This window comes from Podarcis liolepis, assembly GCF_965112155.1.
Source record: "Podarcis liolepis genome assembly, chromosome: 5".
NCBI lineage: Eukaryota > Metazoa > Chordata > Lepidosauria > Squamata > Lacertidae > Podarcis > Podarcis liolepis.
This window is the reverse complement of record NC_139556.1, coordinates 97,890,717-97,909,559: the sequence shown is the minus strand read 5'-3', so window position 1 is coordinate 97,909,559 and position 18,843 is coordinate 97,890,717. Positions and strand designations below refer to the sequence as shown.

Sequence of the window (18,843 nt, the reverse complement as noted above, 5' to 3'; positions counted from 1 at the left end):
AAATGACTTTGCGGATGACGGGGAGAGGGTGGCTTTCACTGTTGGACATCTGCAGGATGGGGTGCGCAAATGGATCAGGCCCCTAATGGCGACACAGAATGATGCATTGAAAGATCTTAAGAAATTCTACCAGGGAATGGACTCGATGTTCTCCAGCGAGGTGGAGCAAAGCGTGACACGGAAGGAGCTGATGGGGTGCAAGCAGGGGAGCCTGTCCGTCAGAAACTACTGGTCGCGTTTTGCGATGTTAGTCCACAAGCTTGGGTGGGATCTGGACTCTGAACTAGTACAAATGTTGTTTGAAGTGCGTTTGGCCCCCGAAGTGAAAGACGAGTTGTCCTGAGTGCCCCGCCCGCGGTCGATGGATGAACTCACAAAGACTGTGCTTGCGATCGGTGTACGACAGGAAGCGCGGGCTCAGGAGAAGCGGGAGATAAGGGCGGAACGTTTCCATGACAACCGCATTCCGGAGATGCCGAGGGAGCCTTCCCAGGCGGTGGAGCCGATGGAAATTGATGGAGCGCGCGCGCGCGCAGTTTCAAACGCTGGTGAAGGTCGGAAAAGGGAGGGGAAGGAGTGAAAACTACCAAGAAGTGTTTCCTCTGTCAGCGACCAGGACATTTTGCAAAGGTCTGCCCTCAACGAAAAGCCTGGCAAGGCATGATGGGGGCTGCAGGCCATGATGAGAAGGGGGAGGAAGAGCCGGTGCAGGGAAATGACAATGCCTGGCTGCCGACCAGCAGGGGGCAGCAGCCAGGCCAGCAACCAATAGAAATGCCCCAGCCTGACCCTCCCAAGGCAGCTATAGCCATAGAGGTGGTGCTAGAACTCCCAAATGGGCACCCCATCAAAGTGGAGGGGCTGCTAGATTCTGGCAGCTCGTGTAATTTCTTCAGCAGAGACTTCGCTCTGGAGCACCAGCTCCACCTGTTACCACTAGATTTTCCCTTGCAGGTGACCACCATCGATGGCAGGGAACTCCTGGGAGGGGAAGTGACACACCAGACCCCGCCAATGCGAATGAGGGTCTCCAGGCACACAGAAACCATTGCCTTTCATGTGGCCATGCTGGCAGGACCCCCAATAATACTGGGAATGAGCTGGCTGGCAATACATGACCCAGTGGTGTCATGGCATCAGCCGTCGGTCACCTTTGGGTCAGCTTACTGCTTAGAACACTGTCTGGGAGGGAAGGAACCAAGAATGACTGTGGCCAGGGTGGCTGGGGTGGCCCTGGAGCAAAAAAGGGAGGTGCCACCACAATATGCTGATTTGAAGGAGGCCTTCAGCGAGAGGGAGGCAGACAGACTGCCCCCCCACAGGCCATTTGACTGCCAAATCAACCTGCTTCCAGGGGCTCAGTTACCGGTGGGTAAGCTGTATGCCATGTCCGACCGGGAGATGCAGGAGTTGCGGCAGTTTATTGACACGAACCTGAAGAGAGGTTTCATAAGGGAATCAAAGGCAGTGGGGGGCAGTCCAGTGTTCTTTGTGGACAAAAAAGAGACTAATCAGCTCAGATTAGTTGTGGATTACCGGGCCCTAAACCTGGTGTCAGAACCAGTGACTTTCCCAATGCCCAGGATTGACAATATTTTGACATGTGTGAGGCAGGGGAAGATTTTTACCAAGCTGGACCTCAGGGGAGCATTCAATCTAATTAGGATAAGGGAGGGGGACGAATGGAAAACTACTATGTTCACCCCCCCTGAGGGCTTTTGAGTACTTAGTCATGCCATTTGGATTACAATTGGGGTCCGTCTGCTTTCAAGCCTTCATGCACCATGTGTTGGGGCCCCTGCTGTACAAGAATTGTGTAGCCTTTTTGGATGACGTGTTAATCTATTCAGACAATGAAAAGCAACACGTCAGAGACGTCAGGGAGGTGCTACAGAGATTGAAGAAGCATCAGTTGTGGGTCAAGCTGGAAAAATGCCAATTCCACGCCAGGGAGGTTGAGTTCCTGGGGTACAGGTTGTCAGACAAAGGACTAGCCATGGATCCGGGCAAAGTGAAGGCAGTGCTGGAATGGAAAGCCCCCCAAAACAGAAAGGATGTGCAGAGGTTTCTAGGCTTCAGCAACTTCTTCAGGAAGTTCATAAAGAACTTTGCTCACTTGACAGTGCCCATAACGGATTGTCTTAGTAGCAAAAAGAAGTTCGCGTGGACAGAGGATGCGCAGCAATCCTTTGAAAAACTGAAGAAGGCGTTCGCCTCAGAAGAGCAGCTCCTGCACGTGCATCCGGAGAAGCCCATGAGACTGGAGACGGACGCGTCCAAACGCATGATTGGAGCGGTCGTTTTGCTGCCCGGGGCCAAGCAGAACTGGAGGTCGTGTGCCCTTTTCTCTAGGAAGCTGAGCAAGTCAGAGCAAAACTACACGGTGTATGACCGAGAACTGCTTGCGATCTATGCGGCATTTCGGCAATGGAGACATCTATTGATAGGGGCACGGCACAAGATCCAGGTCCGAACTGACCACAAGAACTTGGAATACTGGCGGACCGTGTGAGTGCTCAACCAGAGACAGATCAGATGGTCCCAGGAGTTTGCCAAGTTTTTCTTCGAGATCCGATATGTGCCGGGAGAGGAAAATGTAAGGGCAGATGCTCTCTCCCGGAAACCAGAGTACATGGAAGGAGAGGGGCTACCAGAGATCAGGCACGTGTTCCCCGAGGATCGGTGGGTGTGTGGGGGAGCGTTGGTTGGGAAACGAGAATTGGCAGGGCTCACCAGAGACGATGAGTTTGCTCAGACAAAAATCAGGGAACTCAGGGACGGAAAGGAAGTCAATGGAGGGTTTGAGGAAAAGGAAGGGCTACTGTACTATAAGGGGGCGCTGTATGTACTGGGGAGACTTTGAGGGGGAAGGTACTTAGACAACTCCATGACAACCCAACAGCTGGGCACTTTGGGCAGCACAAGACCATGCTACTTGTCACCAGGCAGTTCTGGTGGCCAAAGGTAAGGGAAGAGGTACAAGAATATGTACGAGGGTGTGACCGATGCCAGAGGGCAAAGGGGGAAAGGGCTGCCCCCGCGGGGCTACTGGAACCCTTACGCACACCGGAAAAGCCCTGGGAGGTGGTGTCCATTGATTTTATGACAGATCTGCCCAAGTCAAGGGGAAAGACAGCGGTCATGGTAGTGGTCGATCTACTGACTAAAATGTGCAATTTCGTAGCTTGCTCACATGCAGCAACGCCAGAGGAGACAGCCAGGCTGTTTATGGATCACATTTTTAGACTGCATGGGGATCCACTGAGGGTAATCTCGGATCGCGGGAAACAATTTACTACCTGGTTCTGGCGGAGACTCATGAGCTTGCTACAGGTCAAGGTGAGCTTCTCGACGGCGAGGCACCCAGAAACCAACGGACAAGCCGAAAGAGCGAACGGTATACTCCAGCAGTACCTACGCTGCTATGTCAGTGAGAGACAGAACGATTGGGTAGAGAAATTAGCTTTGGCTGAATTTGCGTACAATAATGCTGAACACGTGTCCATGGGAATGAGCCCGTTCATGGCCAATTACGGGTGTCACCCCAGGGCCTTCCGGGGGCGGGGGGAGGAAGGATGGAGTGTACCTGCGGCTGAGCAATTTGTGGAGGAAATGGAGGCCTTACACCAGCAACTCAGGCTGAACTTGGAGCGGGCCAAGGAAGTTTAAAAGAGGCAGGCGGACAGGCACCGTCGGGAGGGGGAGGCCATACAGGTGGGAGACCTTGGGTTGTCATCCCAAGGGTTGCCCCTAAAGGGAGGACGCAAGAAGTTGCAGCCTAGGCGGCTGGGACCTTTTGAGGTAATACAGCAGGTTAACCCAGTGGTATTTAAACTCAAGTTGCCTAACAGCATGAAGATACATTCGGTGTTCCATAGGTCCCTACTTTCATCTTACAGGGAGGGGCGGGAATTCCCGGGATGGGAGGGAGGGGTTGTTAGTATCTTCAGCTCACAGGCAGAGGTACCTGGCCTCCCCCGAGGCAATTGAGCGAGATACTGTTGCTTACCGTCCGACTGCGACCTCCGGCAGGCTAGGTAAACAAACCCGGCGATTCTTCTCATTAGTCGTGAGAAGAATACACCCTCTGCTTCTCTCTCCCTCCCTGCATTCTCCCAGGGAGGAGAAATGAGACAGACAGGAGTACTTTCTACATGTTTTATTCCTGTCACTCAACAGTACATAGAAATGTGACTGCACCCTTCAGTCTCCATCAGAAGAGTCACACACTCCTCCCCTGTACTTCCAGCACAGGTCATATGACACACTGAGCCAACATCCGGTGCTCAGTACAGAGAATAGGCTCCACCCTTTCTCCAACAGAACAGTGAGAAACCACAACATCCTGTTTTGCATTCCAGCCATCTGGAGCTGGCTTTTGCCTTGGTGCTTTTTCCTGACAGGGGTTACCACCCACCCGCGGGTAGAGGAGAGGGAACACTGTAATGAAGCCACGGAAATACTCAATTCAAGGTGGCGAGGTCGCCAGGTAGTGTATTTGGTAGCCTGGGAGGGGCAACCTAGGTCTGAAAACACTTGGGTCCCTGCTGAATCAATCACTGATGGGTATCTGGTGGAAGAATTCCACGGTTTGTTCCCGAATAAGCCCAAACCATTAGCTAGATTCTGGGAGGAAGAATTTGGACCCACAGACGACGAAGGGGACTTTGTAGGTTTTCCTGTCTCCGAAGAGGAGGGAGAGGAGGTGTCCGAGGGAGAAGAATCAGACTGGGAGGTTCAACCAGCGGGAAGAGATCCGAGCTGATGGGAGGCTGGTTTTGAATCCTCAGAAGATGATGACAGTTCCTTCAGGGGATTCCCCGCATCGCCGACTGAGGAGAGAGAGGAGGTTGTATCGGAAAATCACGCCGGGGTGGGGGGGTGGGGTCCTGAGGAGGAGGTGGATGTCAGGGAACTGCCATCAGTGCTGGAGGGAGAGAGCAAGATCCAGAGGGATTCCAGAGAGCATCCCGGGATTGGGAGAGGCAGCCCATCTTCTGGGGAAGAGAATCAGCATAGCACCAGTGGAGAAGGGGGGCAGATGGGGGAAGCGGCGAGGCGGTCCCATGACTCCTTGCTGGGTACCAGCGGGGAGATTAGGGGTCCTCCGCTGCCTACACCCTCCTTGCACAGAAGGCTTTCGCGCAGAGAGAGTAGGAGGAGACTAGGCGTCAAAGAGCTTCTTTGCTGGAAGAAATTTAAGAAATGCCCACTGACGGATTCTGCCAGTGATTGAGACAGCCACAGGTGAGTGGCTGTCCGGACAGAAAAGGTTCACTCAGGCAACCCAGCCAGGTGTTTGCACTGGCTTACGCACGAGCAACCCCTAGAACCACTACATCAGTTGAAATTGATATTGAGTTACTTTTTTCCAGATTTATTGGATTATTATTTTTCTTAGTGAGTTGTGCAAACCACTATTCTGAATAATTTTTTTATTATTATTATTAGGGTAGTGGGCACTGGAGATCAGTTGATGGATCCAACAGGGCAGTGGGCAAAAACGTTTGAAAACCCCTGTAAAACTCATGGGAACATACTCAACACTGAAATGTTGCTTGTGGTGCCCAAACAGTAAGAATGAAGAGCTTGGATTTGATATCCTGCCTTTCACTCCCTTTAAGGAGTCTCAAAGCGGCTCACAATCTCCTTTCCCTTCCTCCCCCACAACAAACACTCTGTGAGGTGAGTGGGGCTGAGAGACTTCAAAGAAATGTGACTGGCCCAAGGTCACCCTGCAGCTGCATGTGGAGGAGCGGAGATGCGAACCCGGTTCACCAGATTACGAGTCTACCGCTCTTAAGCACTACACCACACTGGCTCTCAAAGAATGCCCAAATAGTACGAATGACCAACTCACCAAGTGTATTGTGGCTGCTGTTTCATTACACATTACAATGCATAGCAAGAGGAAAAATCACTCCTCACTTTCATCAGCAGGGGACCAAACAAATCCTAAAGAAAATATTCCTAAACTAAATATGACTTCAAACTCCTGCCTCATTTATTGCTACACTAGAAAGGTCAAAATATTTTTTCTTCTTGCCTTCTTCCTGCAAGATTTCACCAAACGCTTGCAAGATCTCACTGTCCTCACTGTTGTTGTTACCACATTGTGGGCACTGCTGTATGACCAAAGTAAGGGAGGTGGCAGTGACAGCAGGGCAGTGGAGGTGGCACCTTCCTATGTCACCTCAGGCAGTGTAAGAAGACACCTCACCCCTCATGAAGCATGTGTTGGTGGTATGCTAATAGGAGCAGGGGGAGTAAGATAAAATAAGTGCTGAAGGACAGATTGTAATGCATGTAAACGACATGTCACTTTCCCCGTTTTCAAAACCAGAGCAAAAACGACCCAGAGTCCACCTATGATGAAGAAAATATGGCTTTTAGTATTTCTGGGCTCTTTGTAGCAGGGACAGACACAGTCACCAGTTCACTGAAATGGGCGCTTCTCCTCCTGGCAAGTCATCCAGATATCCAAGGTGAGAGAGGGAGACCTGTGCAGGGCTTCCTTTGATCTCTAGAGTGGACTGTAATTCTTGTGTCAATCAATTGTTATTGATTATTGAAGTTCTTCCTGATGTTTAGTGGAATCTCTTTTCTTGTAACTTGAAACCATGGGTTCGAGTCCTACCCTCTGGAGCAGGAGAAAACAAGCTTGCTCCATCATCCATGTGATGACCCTTAAAGTACAGTGGTACCTTGGGTTAAGAACTTAATTCCTTTTAGAGGTCTGTTCTTAACCTGAAACTGTTCTTAACCTGAGGTACCACTTCAGCTAATGGGGCCTCCCCCTGCTGCCACCACCCAATTTCTGTTCTCATCCTGAAGCAAAGTTCTTAACCTGAGGTACTATTTCTGGGTTAACAGAGTCTGTAACCTGAAGCGTCTGCAACCCGAGGTACCACTGTATCTGAAGATGGCTATCATCTCTCCTCTCCTCTTCTCTAGGCTAAACGTACCCAGCTCCCTCAACTGTTCCTTATAAGGCTTGGTTTCTAGACACTTGATCATCTTGGTTGCCTTTCTCTGCACACGTTCCAATTTGTCAATTTCCTTTTTAAACTGGGGTACCCAGAACTGCACACAGAACTCCAAGTGTGGTCTGAACAAGGCAGAAGTGAGTAGGAATATGACTTCCCTATACTCTTTATTCTGTGAACTACCCTGAGACACCCAAGTATAGGGCGGTATATAAATGTAATTAACAACAACAACAACAACAACAACAACAACAACAACACTTCTGCTGATGCAGCCTAGAATAGCATTGGCCTTTTTTCCTGTTGCATCATACTGTTGACTCATGTTGAACTTTTTTCCAATTTTTTAATTAGTTTTCCACATTTATAACAAAAATGACGTTAGAAAACACACAACAAATAAAAACACATTTCAATACAAAAAACTTAACACAAAAACCAGTTACTTCTTCTGCTACCTAATTTTCATAACATTGTTAACTGACTTCCTAGAATACCCTCTAACTGAATTTCCTTATATCACTTGTATAACAGTTCTCCAAATTCACATTTCTAATAATATTAACTCCTATCATTTACTAACCTCTTCTCCTTTATTAATATTCTAATCCTTGATATTTACTAACACATGTTCTTATTCTACCCCTAAGCCTATTCGTTACTTCCAAGAATTTTCTTATTATCTTACATCACAATATTTAGCTAAATATTCTTTAAATTTCTTCCAATCTTCATGTATCTCCTCTTTCTGGTCATTGATTCTTCCAGTCAGGTCGGCCAGCTCCAGAAAGTCCAACATCTTCATCTGCCATTCTTCTATTGTTGGTATCTCTTGCGATTTCCAGATTTTGGCTAATAGCAGTCTTGCCGCTGTAGTGGCATACAAAAACAATCTAACATCTTTTCTGGGCAATTCCAATTCCATTATTCCAAGTAGAAAGGCTTCTGGTTTCTTAATAAATGTATTTTTCAACATTTTTTTCCTACTCATTATAAATCTTTTCCCAGAAGTCTTTCACCTTGGGAGACGTCCACCACATATGATAAAAACGTACCTTCTTTTTCTTTGCATTTCCAACATAGATTGTCATTTGTGTGATAAATATTTGCTAATTTTGCTGGGGTTAAGTACCATCTATACATCATTTTCACAATATTTTCTTTTAATACAGTACATGCAGTAAACTTAACCCCTTTCTTCCACAACCTTTCGCAATCTTCCAACATTATATTGTTTCCAACATCTCTTGCCCAGTCAGTCACCACAGATTTAACTTGATCATCTTTGGATGCCATTCCATCAGGAAATTGTACATTTTAGAGAGATTTTTAACATTGGTATCTAACAATTCCATTTCCAATTTGGATTTTTCTGTCGCAAAACCATTTTTCTTATCAAGTTTATACAATTCATTAATCTGATAATATTGCAACCATCCATCCAATTTATCTTTAATTTGGTCAAATGGTCTCAATTTAAATCCTTCATTATCTTCCAAGAATAAATCTGTATATTTCAACCATTTACACTCCATATTCAGCTTTTTCTGTGCCTTTGCTTCCATTGGTGAAAGAGATCTTTATATCTTATGCAAACATTATATAGTGATTTTCTAATTACATGATTTTTGAAACCTTTATGAGCCGGTATCTCATCATACCATAGATATGCATGCCACCCAAATACATTGTCAAATTCTTCCAAATCTAACACATCAACAGTGTCTAGTTGAATCCATTCCTTGATCCAGCAGAAAGCCACCGCTTAAAAATGTATCTTCAAATCTGTCAGGGAAAATCCCCCTCTCTCTTTAGAATCTGTTAATATTTAATATTTAATTCTGGGTTTTCCCCCCTGCCAGATAAATTTAGACATTGCTTTCTGCCATTCTTTAAAACATCTTACATTATTGATAATTGGTAATGCTTGGAATAAAAACAGCATCTTTGGCAGTACATTCATCTTAAAGGTAAAGGTACCCCTGCCCGTATGGGCCAGTCTTGACAGACTCTAGGGTAGTGCGCTCATCTCACTCTATAGGCCGGGAGCCAGCACTGTCTGCAGACACTTCCGGGTCACGTGGCCAGCGTGACAAGCTGCATCTGGTGAGCCAGCGCAGCACATGGAACGCCGTTTACCTTCCCACTGGTAAGCGGTCCCTATTTATCTACTTGCACCCGGGGGTGCTTTCGAACTGCTAGGTTGGCAGGTGCTGGGGCCGAACGACGGGAGCACACCCCGTCGCGGGGATTCGAACCGCCGACCATGCGATCAGCAAGTCCTAGTCCCAACATTCATCTTAACCACCAATATTTGGCCCATTAATGACAGATTTAAATTTGACCAAACCTCAAGATCTCTCTTAATTTCATTCCATAATTTTTCACAATTATCTTTATATAAATTCAAAATTTTCACCGATAAATTCACACCCAAATATTTCACTTTCTTCACAGAAACAAGGCCTCTCTTTTCCTGTAGGATTTTTTTCTCCTCATTTTCTAAAATTTCCCCCAACACTTTGGTTTTGTTCTTATTTATCTTAAATCCTGCTACTTGCCCAAACTTCTGTATCAGTTCCAGTGCTTTTACTGCAATGGAATCTGGATCTTGTAAAGTTAACACCAAATCATCAGCAAAGGCTTTTAATTTATATTGTTTAGATCCTACTGTTATACCTTTAACCTCTTCCTCTTTCCTTAGCATGTTTAGCAAAACCTCCAGAACTGAAATAAAAAGCAGAGGGGAAAGTGGGCACCCTTGCCTCGTTCCTTTCTCAATTCTAATTTCTTCTGAAACCACAGTATTTACTATAATTTTGGCTTTTTGTTCAAAATAGATTACATTAATACCATTTAAAAATTCTTGTCCAATCTCAATACTTTCTAAATTCCTTTTGATAAAACTCCATGAGACATTATCTAAGACCTTCTCAGCATCAATGAACATTAACAACGCTTTACAATTTTTAAAAAGTTCCAACCTTTCTAACACATTGATTATATTCCTAATATTATCTTTCATACGTGTCCCAGGCAGAAATCCTGCCTGGTCCTTATGGATATAATCTGTTAGCACCTTTTCTATGCAGTCTAGTAACATGAGTTTCTTGCAGACAAATTATGTCCAAATTCTGTTTTGCTAACACATGATAAACTTGGTTTCTTTTTGGACGTGAGTTCAAACCATTAACATTCCAGGAGTAAATTCCCAGTGCCATCTTGTACTATTAGGGAGCTCCTGCCCCTGCCCCTGGTGCCTGTGAGCTTTCCAATCTGAGATCCTTAACGTTTCCCCCAAAAAACCTTGTTTTTTCTTCAACGGTCCTAATTCTTTGTTTCCTTCCTTGAAACTTGAAGGAGAGGCCCTCTGGAAACTCCCACCTGAAGAAGATATTCTTCCTTCTCAGAGCTCCAGTCAAATCTGTGTAATTATTCCTTAAGTTCCGAAAATGTTTTGGAATCTCCTTGAACAAAGCAATTGGCTTGTCTTTAATATTTTTCTATAGTGTAGACCCAAAATATTGTCCCTCTGTTCCTTTGTCTTGAAAACCACTATACAGTCATGTACAATTTTTGAGTCTTTCTTTGGCCCAAACCTATAGGCCCTCTCAATCCAAGAATTTAGCTTGTCTTTTTCCAAATCCCAGCATGCTGCAAACACTCTCTCTCTCAGCAATCTATAATATCACATCAGATCCAATAGGGGCCAAATCCACTGTCCATAAAGGGTTTCGGGTGTCACAGTGAAAAGCTTTCTGGAAAGTGTTCTTCTCATATGGCAATGGAAAAAAGTGCCATTCAACCTTAGTTTGAAAGGGATGCATGAATGAAACAGCAGGAATGTAGCATGGAAACATGTACAATGCTCTTCTTGTCACATGCACACATGCCATCACAGAACTAGAGAATTAACTCAAAAGGGCAACTCAGTGATGAAGGAAGTGCAGCGTGTTCCAGAAGACAAGTGGTTGGTGCTTAAAAAAATAAGCAGAAGAATACACAGGAGAGGATGAGCCTAGAGACACAACAGAAACTGCTAAAACTGCATTTTGGGGGAATATGTATTTTCCTCTCCTATTAGCAAAACTTACTGGGTTAAATCCAAAGTTTGCTTACTTGGGAGTAAACACAGGAAATCATTGGGAAGCACTTCCAAAGGGAAAAAAGCAAAACAAAATTGGGTGGCAAACTGCACGCCTCCCAGAGTAAAAAAACACCAAAGAACAGAACAATGTGATTCTCCTCTCAGCAATTCATTTTCACCACACCCCTTGAGTACTGGAGCGCAAAGACAAAAGAAGAATGTGGATTATCTGTTTTCCATTTGATCTTCTGGCTACTGCTCTAGCCCTTTAACACTGCCCATGCCAAGTACTGGGGGGGAGAATGAAGTTTATATATTCAAAATAAAACTTTTGTTTCCGTAATTTCCTCCAGATAAAGTCCACAAGGAGATAGAAGATGCTTTAGGTTCTTCTCACACAATCTGCTATCAAGATAAGAAGAAACTGCCCTACACCAATGCTGTGATTCATGAAATGCAGCGCTTTAAATATGCCTTATTTATGGGGTCTCCTAGGCAATGTACAAAGGATGTGAAGATGCGTGGTTTTCTCATTCCCAAGGTAAAGAAGAGTGATACATCTGCACGCCTGTATCCCAAGAGTCTATGAGTGGGTTGCATATTCAGAGATGCCCCCAGCCATGCAGGAACTTCCTGTGTAGTCTAAAACAGGAGTTCCACCTGCAGACATGTTTCACTAGGGCTATTCCTGGGGTAATGTGGCACCTCAGAGGAGCATGCAGTGGCCAAAGGTCTCAGCGAGGCCTTTTGGAAACAGGTGTTGGGGGAGGCCCTGCTGTGTTTCTGCTTGTATAGAAATATTTTTTTAAATAGAAAAAAGTTGAGGATGAATATGGCCACTGTTAAATACCCACCTGTCCCCCCAAAACTCCATTCAGTTTGAACTCTGCAAAGATTCGTCCTGGGAGAGTGAGGGAGAATCTCTGGTCGGAATGCTGATCTGAATGCATTCCAAGTTAATTCTTTCTTATTTGCAGGGGACTGCCGTTCTTTTTGATCTGCGCTCTGTTCTTCTTGATCCAACACGATGGGAGACTCCAGCAGAGTTCAACCCGAATCATTTCTTGGACAAGAATGGACAATTTGTGGACAGAGAAGAATATCTGCCATTTGGTGCAGGTGAATGCAAAAGTCCAAGCTGAGTTGTGGTCTATAGACATGCTTATTGGTTGGCTTCCAGGAAATGACATCATCATCAGCAAGACAGTAGGGGAGAATGAATGCAATATCCCCTTGGCAGGAGTGGCACTGCTGGTCAGCAGGATGGGGCAAGGCTGTTGATAATTTAGGGAATTTCTGGGTGGCTGATTTTGGACTCACAGGTACCCAAACCCTTATGGGGCCCCCATCACTGGCAATCTGGACATCTTCACACTTGCCACCCCATTGCCTTGACCCTGAGAGAGGTAGCACTGCCAGCACCAGGGTGCTGTTGCTCCCTGTCACACGTCACTGCTGGATGCCATCCAACTTCTTTTCACGTGACAAGGCTAAAGCTCCCCCACCTCCTTTCATGGAATGTAATTTAGCCTTTTATGAAACTATACTCAGAACTGAGTCTGCAGTTAAACTATCCCACTTCCGTACTTCTCACACTCTGAACTGTAGAGGAGGCTGGCGTATGTTCAGGTTTCAATTTTCAAAGAACAAAGGAATATTTTTGCACCCTCTGTGTCAGGAGCCAGGCATTGTTGTCTGCGCCATGCCTGCAAGTATTCAGCAGACATCCTCAGTGATAACTTAAAGGCTCCTGTTGACTTTTTAATACAAAGAATTATGCCTATTCAATTGTTGACGAGAATGTTATAAATTAAAAAAAGGACTGGTTCATCTTTAAATGATTATACAGTATTGTTTAACATGTTCTTATTGGTGTCAAGGCAAAAATAGGTGTATAGAAAGGAGAATTCCTTGGCTGCCAAGATCCAGGTTTGGGGCAAGTACTTTTTGGTGAGAGAACCTCAACAAAGATTTAAAATTACAAACATGTAGGAAAGTAAAGCATGGAAACATATGCTTTAAAATAGGCCCTTGTGGGTTCCTTCCAAAATTTCCCTCTTCCCCTACCATTTGCTTCCCCACCCCCATCGTTCAGCCCGGACACTGAGGTCCAGTACCGAGGGCCTTCTGGAGGTTCCCACACTGCAAGACTACTGCAATGCCCTCTGTGTGGGGCTACATTTGAAGGTGACTCGGAAACTGCAATTAATCCAGAATGCGGCAGCTAGACGGGTGACTGGGAGTGGCCGCCGAGACCATATAACACTGGTCCTGAAGGACCTACATTGGCTCCCAATCCATTTCCGAGTGTTGGTGCTGACCTTTAAAGCCCTAAAGGGTCTTGGCCCAGTATACCTGAAGGAGTGTCCTCACCCCCATCCTTCAGTCCGGACACTGAGGTACAGCTCCAAGGGCCTTCTTGCAGTTCCCACACTGCAAGATGTGAGGTTATAGGGAACCAGGCAGAGGGCCTTCTCGGCAGTGATGCCTGCCCTGTGGAACGCCCTTCCAGCAGATGTCAAGGAAATAAGCAACTATAATGCTTTTAGGAGACATCTGAAGGCAGCCCTTTTTAGGGAGGTTTTTAATGTTTAATGCTATATCATGTTTTTAATATTCGGTTGGAAGCTGCCCAGAGTGGCTGGGGAAACCCAGACAGATGGGCAGGGTATAAATAACAAATTCTTCTTCTTCTTCTTCTTCTTCTTCTTCTTCTTCTTCTTCTTCTTCTTCTTCTTCTTCTTCTTCATTTCACTTTCCTATGTCTAGTTCTCCAAAGTATTATATAGCATGTTTTATAGCTGCGAAGTAATTGACACTGAAAAGTAAATTATTACTCAGTTGCTGTCTTTCTCTTGTCCCATCCTCAGGGTCTCGCATTTGTTTGGGAATGCAGCTGGCAAAGATTGAAATCTTCGTCTTCCTGACCAGCCTGCTGAGAACATTCAGCTTCCAGCTGCCAGAAGGAGTGAAAGAACTCAATCAAGAGCCTTTACTTGGGACTACAACACATCCCCATCCTTATAAACTCTGTGCTATTCCCCGTGGCAATGCAAACCTCTGATTTTGTTTAAAAGCACCATTTTCCTCTCAATATCCCTCTAGTCCTACTTTACTCAAACCTCTGTCATTGCTTAAAATAGACACTTTCCCCCTTTTAGTGTAAAACCCATCTCACAATATTCAAACCGGATGGCAGCATGCTGTTGGCCATGTGAAGGTGTCAGTTGCTTGCACAAGAGAAAAACAGCTACCAGACTTTTAGAAGACGTTTGAATGCAGCCCTGTTTAGGGAAGCTTTTAATGTTGAACAGGCTATTGTATTTTAATATTTTGTTGGAAGCCGCCCAGAGTGGCTGGGGAAACCCAGCCAGATGGTTGGGGTATAAATAAAGTGTTGTTGTTGTTGTTGTTGTTGTTGTTGTTGTTGTTGTTGTTGTTGTTGTTGTTGTTATTCCAGCTGCCAGAAGGAGTGAAAGAACTCAATAAAGAGGCTGTACCAGGGGCTACAGCACATCCTAATCCTTATAAACTCAGTGCTATTCTCCACCGCAACACATAATAAAATAGGAAAATATTAAGGGCTGCACCTCTGCTTCCTTCACTCAGCAACCCCTTTGCCACTCTTGACACATGAACCCCCTAGAATTTCCCCTTCCCTTCCCATCTCATACCATGCAACTACTGAGGTGCCTTTTCACCTTTGCAGCTCCATTTCTGAAGCCACTTCTCTTATTTTCTGCAGCTCTGCATTGCACCCGTTTTCACCTTCACCCCATCTCATCCTGTTCTTTTGTCTCTGCTTTCATCGTCATCCCTTTCCCCATGCCTTCTACTCCCTCCTTTTGGGCAACTTCCTTTGCATCCCCCCTTTTTACTCTCAGTCCCTTTTTTCCTCCACCCTCTCCTTACTTTTGTCTCCCTTACACACAGATCATTCCTATTCACACAGCTTCTCCTCTCTCTTCCCAATCTCTTCCTTCTCATGGCCCTATCAGACTATAGATAATTTTTGTACACAAATGCATCTACATTTGTGCCAATAAGTGCATTCATCTGTGAAAATAACCTACAAAAATGCATTAAATAAGAAGAAATGGCTTGAAAATATGTGGGTATTAGTCAATACCAGGAAGGGAAGAACAACCAGCCAGTTTCGCAGCCCACTAGTAGTGACACCCCATTGCAGAGTTTTCTTATGCAAAATAGGCATATTTCACTATTTCAAGTAGCGTGATTGGTCTGCATATAAGTCTAGCACTTTCACTCATTCAGGGTACTGTCTTACCACAAACCCTGTTATTTTCTCATATGTGTGTGTGTGTAAAAAGCAGAATACAGTGGTGCCTCGTGTTACAGACAGGATCCGTTCTGGAGGCCTGTCCGTAACATGAAATGCCCAAAACTCAAAGTGCTGTGTCTGCGCAGTGTGATTTGGCGCTTCTGCGCATGCATGAGCGACGGAACCCGGAAGTAACCCGTTCCGGTACTTCTTGGTTGCCACAGGACGTAACGCAAAAAGACGCAACATGAAGCGGACGCAACACAAGGTATGACTGTATAAGCCTTGTTTGTTACTACATGAACCAGGAAGGTAATCAATAAATAATCCCATTTCAGAGTCCTCCCACTCAGCATAGTTTTTTTCAGCACACTACATGATTCATTGGGATGTGTGTTTATAAATACACAGGCAGTTTTGTAATACTATGAAAAATGTACGACTTTAGTAAAAAGGCTGCAATCCTATACAATGGGAGCAGGTAAAATTTCTGTTTATATCAGATGGAGGAGGATGATAGTCTTCTTAGGGATATAACAGAGCACCGACAGAACAGAACACTAACCAGAAGCAGCACCTCAACACCTTCCACATACACTGTGTCAGGAAGATTTAGGGAATCGTATGACAGCACAGAGTCTCAAACAAAGATGTTCTCTTTCAAGCCCATAAAATTACAAGCTTTACTCTCTTCCCTTGGATGTGGAAGATTGCTGGAGGGGAGAGAAGCTGTGATATCTTCCATATTATCATAATCCCGAATTAATCCAGAGTAAATGGATTAGGTTCTCCGTATGTTCACTAGACATCCATGAAGATATGCTCGGTTGCTGATGGTACTGCCCAAAGGCAATGGGAATCTTGTAGAGATAATTGCTTTTATATGTTATTAATAAATATAATTTGAATGTTTGGGGAGAGCCATGTTCCCACAAATACTATAGAACCAGTAATATGGGAGAGAGTGATTTGTTCAGCTGTCAAATTTTCATTTACAGCTTCTACTAAAATAAACTAGTGGATATGGGAATCAGAAAAAGGTGTTTCACTCACTGAGCTCCAAGATGCCAGCAGGTTAGGAAAGGCTGATCTCAACCATGATACCAAACAGGCGTCCAAAAGAAGTTGGGTCATGGAACATGTTACTGGGCTTCTTCATGGTAATTACTGGTTTTTGTTTTTACTTCCCTTGAAGCTCTAGGAAATGTTCCCTTGAGTCATGAAGCATCTTCCAGGGCCACACAAGAAGGCACTGTCCTCTAGGGAGTTTGTGCTTTTATTTGCAAAGGAGGAGATAAAGAAGCATAAAGAACTTCATCTGCTACGTGAACCACAGAATTTCACTGATTTCTATCTACTTCAGATGGAGAAACTAAGTATCTGTTTTGTATGTGAACATGGTTAATTCAAAGAGTCATTACATTCCCTGCAAGGATTTTAGGGCCACCATCAGGATTTTGTGGGTTGCTGATAATATTTGCATTCAGTGCCCCCTCAATGGCACTTCCCAGAGATTATTGTTAACTAGTAAAGTAGATTACAAAACCCACATGTGCCTGCATTGAAAATAATGAAAAAAACAAATGCTTTAATAAATTTGATGGCAAATATGATTGAATGGCCAAGGGTTCAAAATGGTGCCTAATGTGTGTTAAAGGATATTCTTGGTGTAATTATTAGTGTAAGGTTTAATCTCTGTTCCAAACTGAAACATTTTACACTACTCAGTGGTGGAGGAAGGGGGCAAGAAGGGACAAAAAAGTTGGTTTCCAGGTGGAAAAATCAAAATTGGAAACAGAATTGTTAGATTCCAAAATTAAGAATTTGTCAAAAATGTATAACTTGCTGTTGAAATGGAATACTCAGGATAAAACGGTGAAATCAGCAATGAAATCAACTATGATTAAATGGGCACAAGATGTAGGACATAATATTATGATGGCTGACTGGGAACAGTTATGGACCACAGGTATGAAGTTTACGGCATGTAATGCCCTAAGAGAGAATATAATGAAAATGATCTAAAGGTGGTACATGACACCAGTCAAGGCAGGCCAGAGTGACCAGGCTGCTGCTGGTTACATTCCTGAGGTAAAAAAAAGTGAGGAGAGGCCCCAGAGGACTCTGTGGGGCACCTTCACTCCTCTTTTAGTATTTGTGGGCTGTAGTTGTGGCCAAATGCCATTTTGCTGCTGCGGCAAGCTGCTTAATCCCTGCTACTCCTGCGACCTCCGTGGCTTTTTTTACATTGCATCCAAAGATGGCAGCAGCAGGAGGGTGGTTGGCCCTCAATCCGACTCAGGAGCGTCATTGCCAGCTCTCCTCCTCTGCAACATCTTGTGCCTGCTTTGCAGATTTCACCACAGAGGTGTTTGCCTTGGGGTATGGCTGAGCAGGGCACAGTGTGGGTTGCCATTGTGGCCAAGCAACCACTTTGCCAGGAGGAAGACAGGGGGAAATGGGCAGCCATAGAATTGTGCTAACTAGCCTCCATGCACTGGCTGCAACCCTGTTTTGTGTGTGAGAGAAGCCAGGCACTGAGTTTCAGCAAGGGCAGAACTGAGTGGGTGAAAGAAACATTTGATCTGGCTCCTGGTGAAATAGTCTTCCCAGAGAGTAAGGAACTCCCCTCTGAATTTGTGGAAACATAAGAAACTGGCTGCTGCTGAGTCAGGGCCAGGGTCCATCCAGCTCAGTATTGCCTACACTGGCTGCCATCAGGATTTCAGGGAAGGAACATTCCCAGCCCTACCTGGAGATTCTGGGAATTGAATCACGGATCTTCTGCATACAAAGCAGATGTTCTATCCCAGAGCAATAGACCTTTTCCACATGCAGCTGCATTCACGGTATTTAATTGTTAACTTCTTATTTTCAGGGTGCTGCCAGCATATACCAATGAGCCTCACTTAATATACCAGGGTCTTTTCACCCCACCCTATACAGCTTGATTGTCAGAAGTTTCTCAGATTTAAACCAGGGTATTTTAAAATAAAGCTTCATTTCCCACTTTTCACTGCAGATAAAATCTACAAGGAGATGGAAGATGTTTTTGGTTCCTCCCTTCCCATTTGCTATGAAGATCGAAAGAAACTGCCTTACACCAACGCGGTGGTGCATGAAATTTTGCGTGCAAAATATCCCTTATTAGTTGGGATTCCCAGACTAAATGGAAAGGACTTGGAAATGCATGGTTTTCATGTTCCAAAGGTACAGGATATAGATAAGGCAGCAGTTGTATATTTTGAGAGCAAAGAGCACTTGAGAGTGGCACTTTAAATGCACATATGCAGCACAAAATCTGAGGGAGAAGGATCTCCCCTCTCTCGAAAAGAAATCTGAAGATTAATAATCTGAAAGTTAATAAATTCTATTATGAGAAATACATGTTATCTTCTGATGCACCAAATCAGGATTTGAATGAAATATTGTGCTTATTGACTTTATCTCTATACACTGGAATCTTGGGTTGCTAACATGATCCGTGC

The 18,843-nt window shown here is 44.9% G+C and overlaps 1 protein-coding gene across 3 annotated transcripts in view; it reads left to right on the top strand.

The window, feature by feature from the left end:
• Positions 1-14,167, top strand: part of LOC310707279 (cytochrome P450 2J5-like) — a 29,574-nt gene extending 15,407 nt beyond the window's left edge. For all 3 annotated transcript variants that reach the window (XM_083504283.1, XM_083504282.1, XM_083504284.1), the window contains 4 exons: positions 6,344-6,485; positions 11,427-11,614; positions 12,051-12,192; positions 13,944-14,167. In XM_083504283.1, coding sequence (XP_083360409.1) covers positions 6,344-6,485; positions 11,427-11,614; positions 12,051-12,192; positions 13,944-14,137 — 666 coding nt within the window. In that variant the 3' untranslated portion in view covers positions 14,138-14,167. The remainder of the gene's footprint in view (positions 1-6,343; positions 6,486-11,426; positions 11,615-12,050; positions 12,193-13,943) is intronic.
• The last annotated feature ends 4,676 nt before the right edge of the window (positions 14,168-18,843 follow it).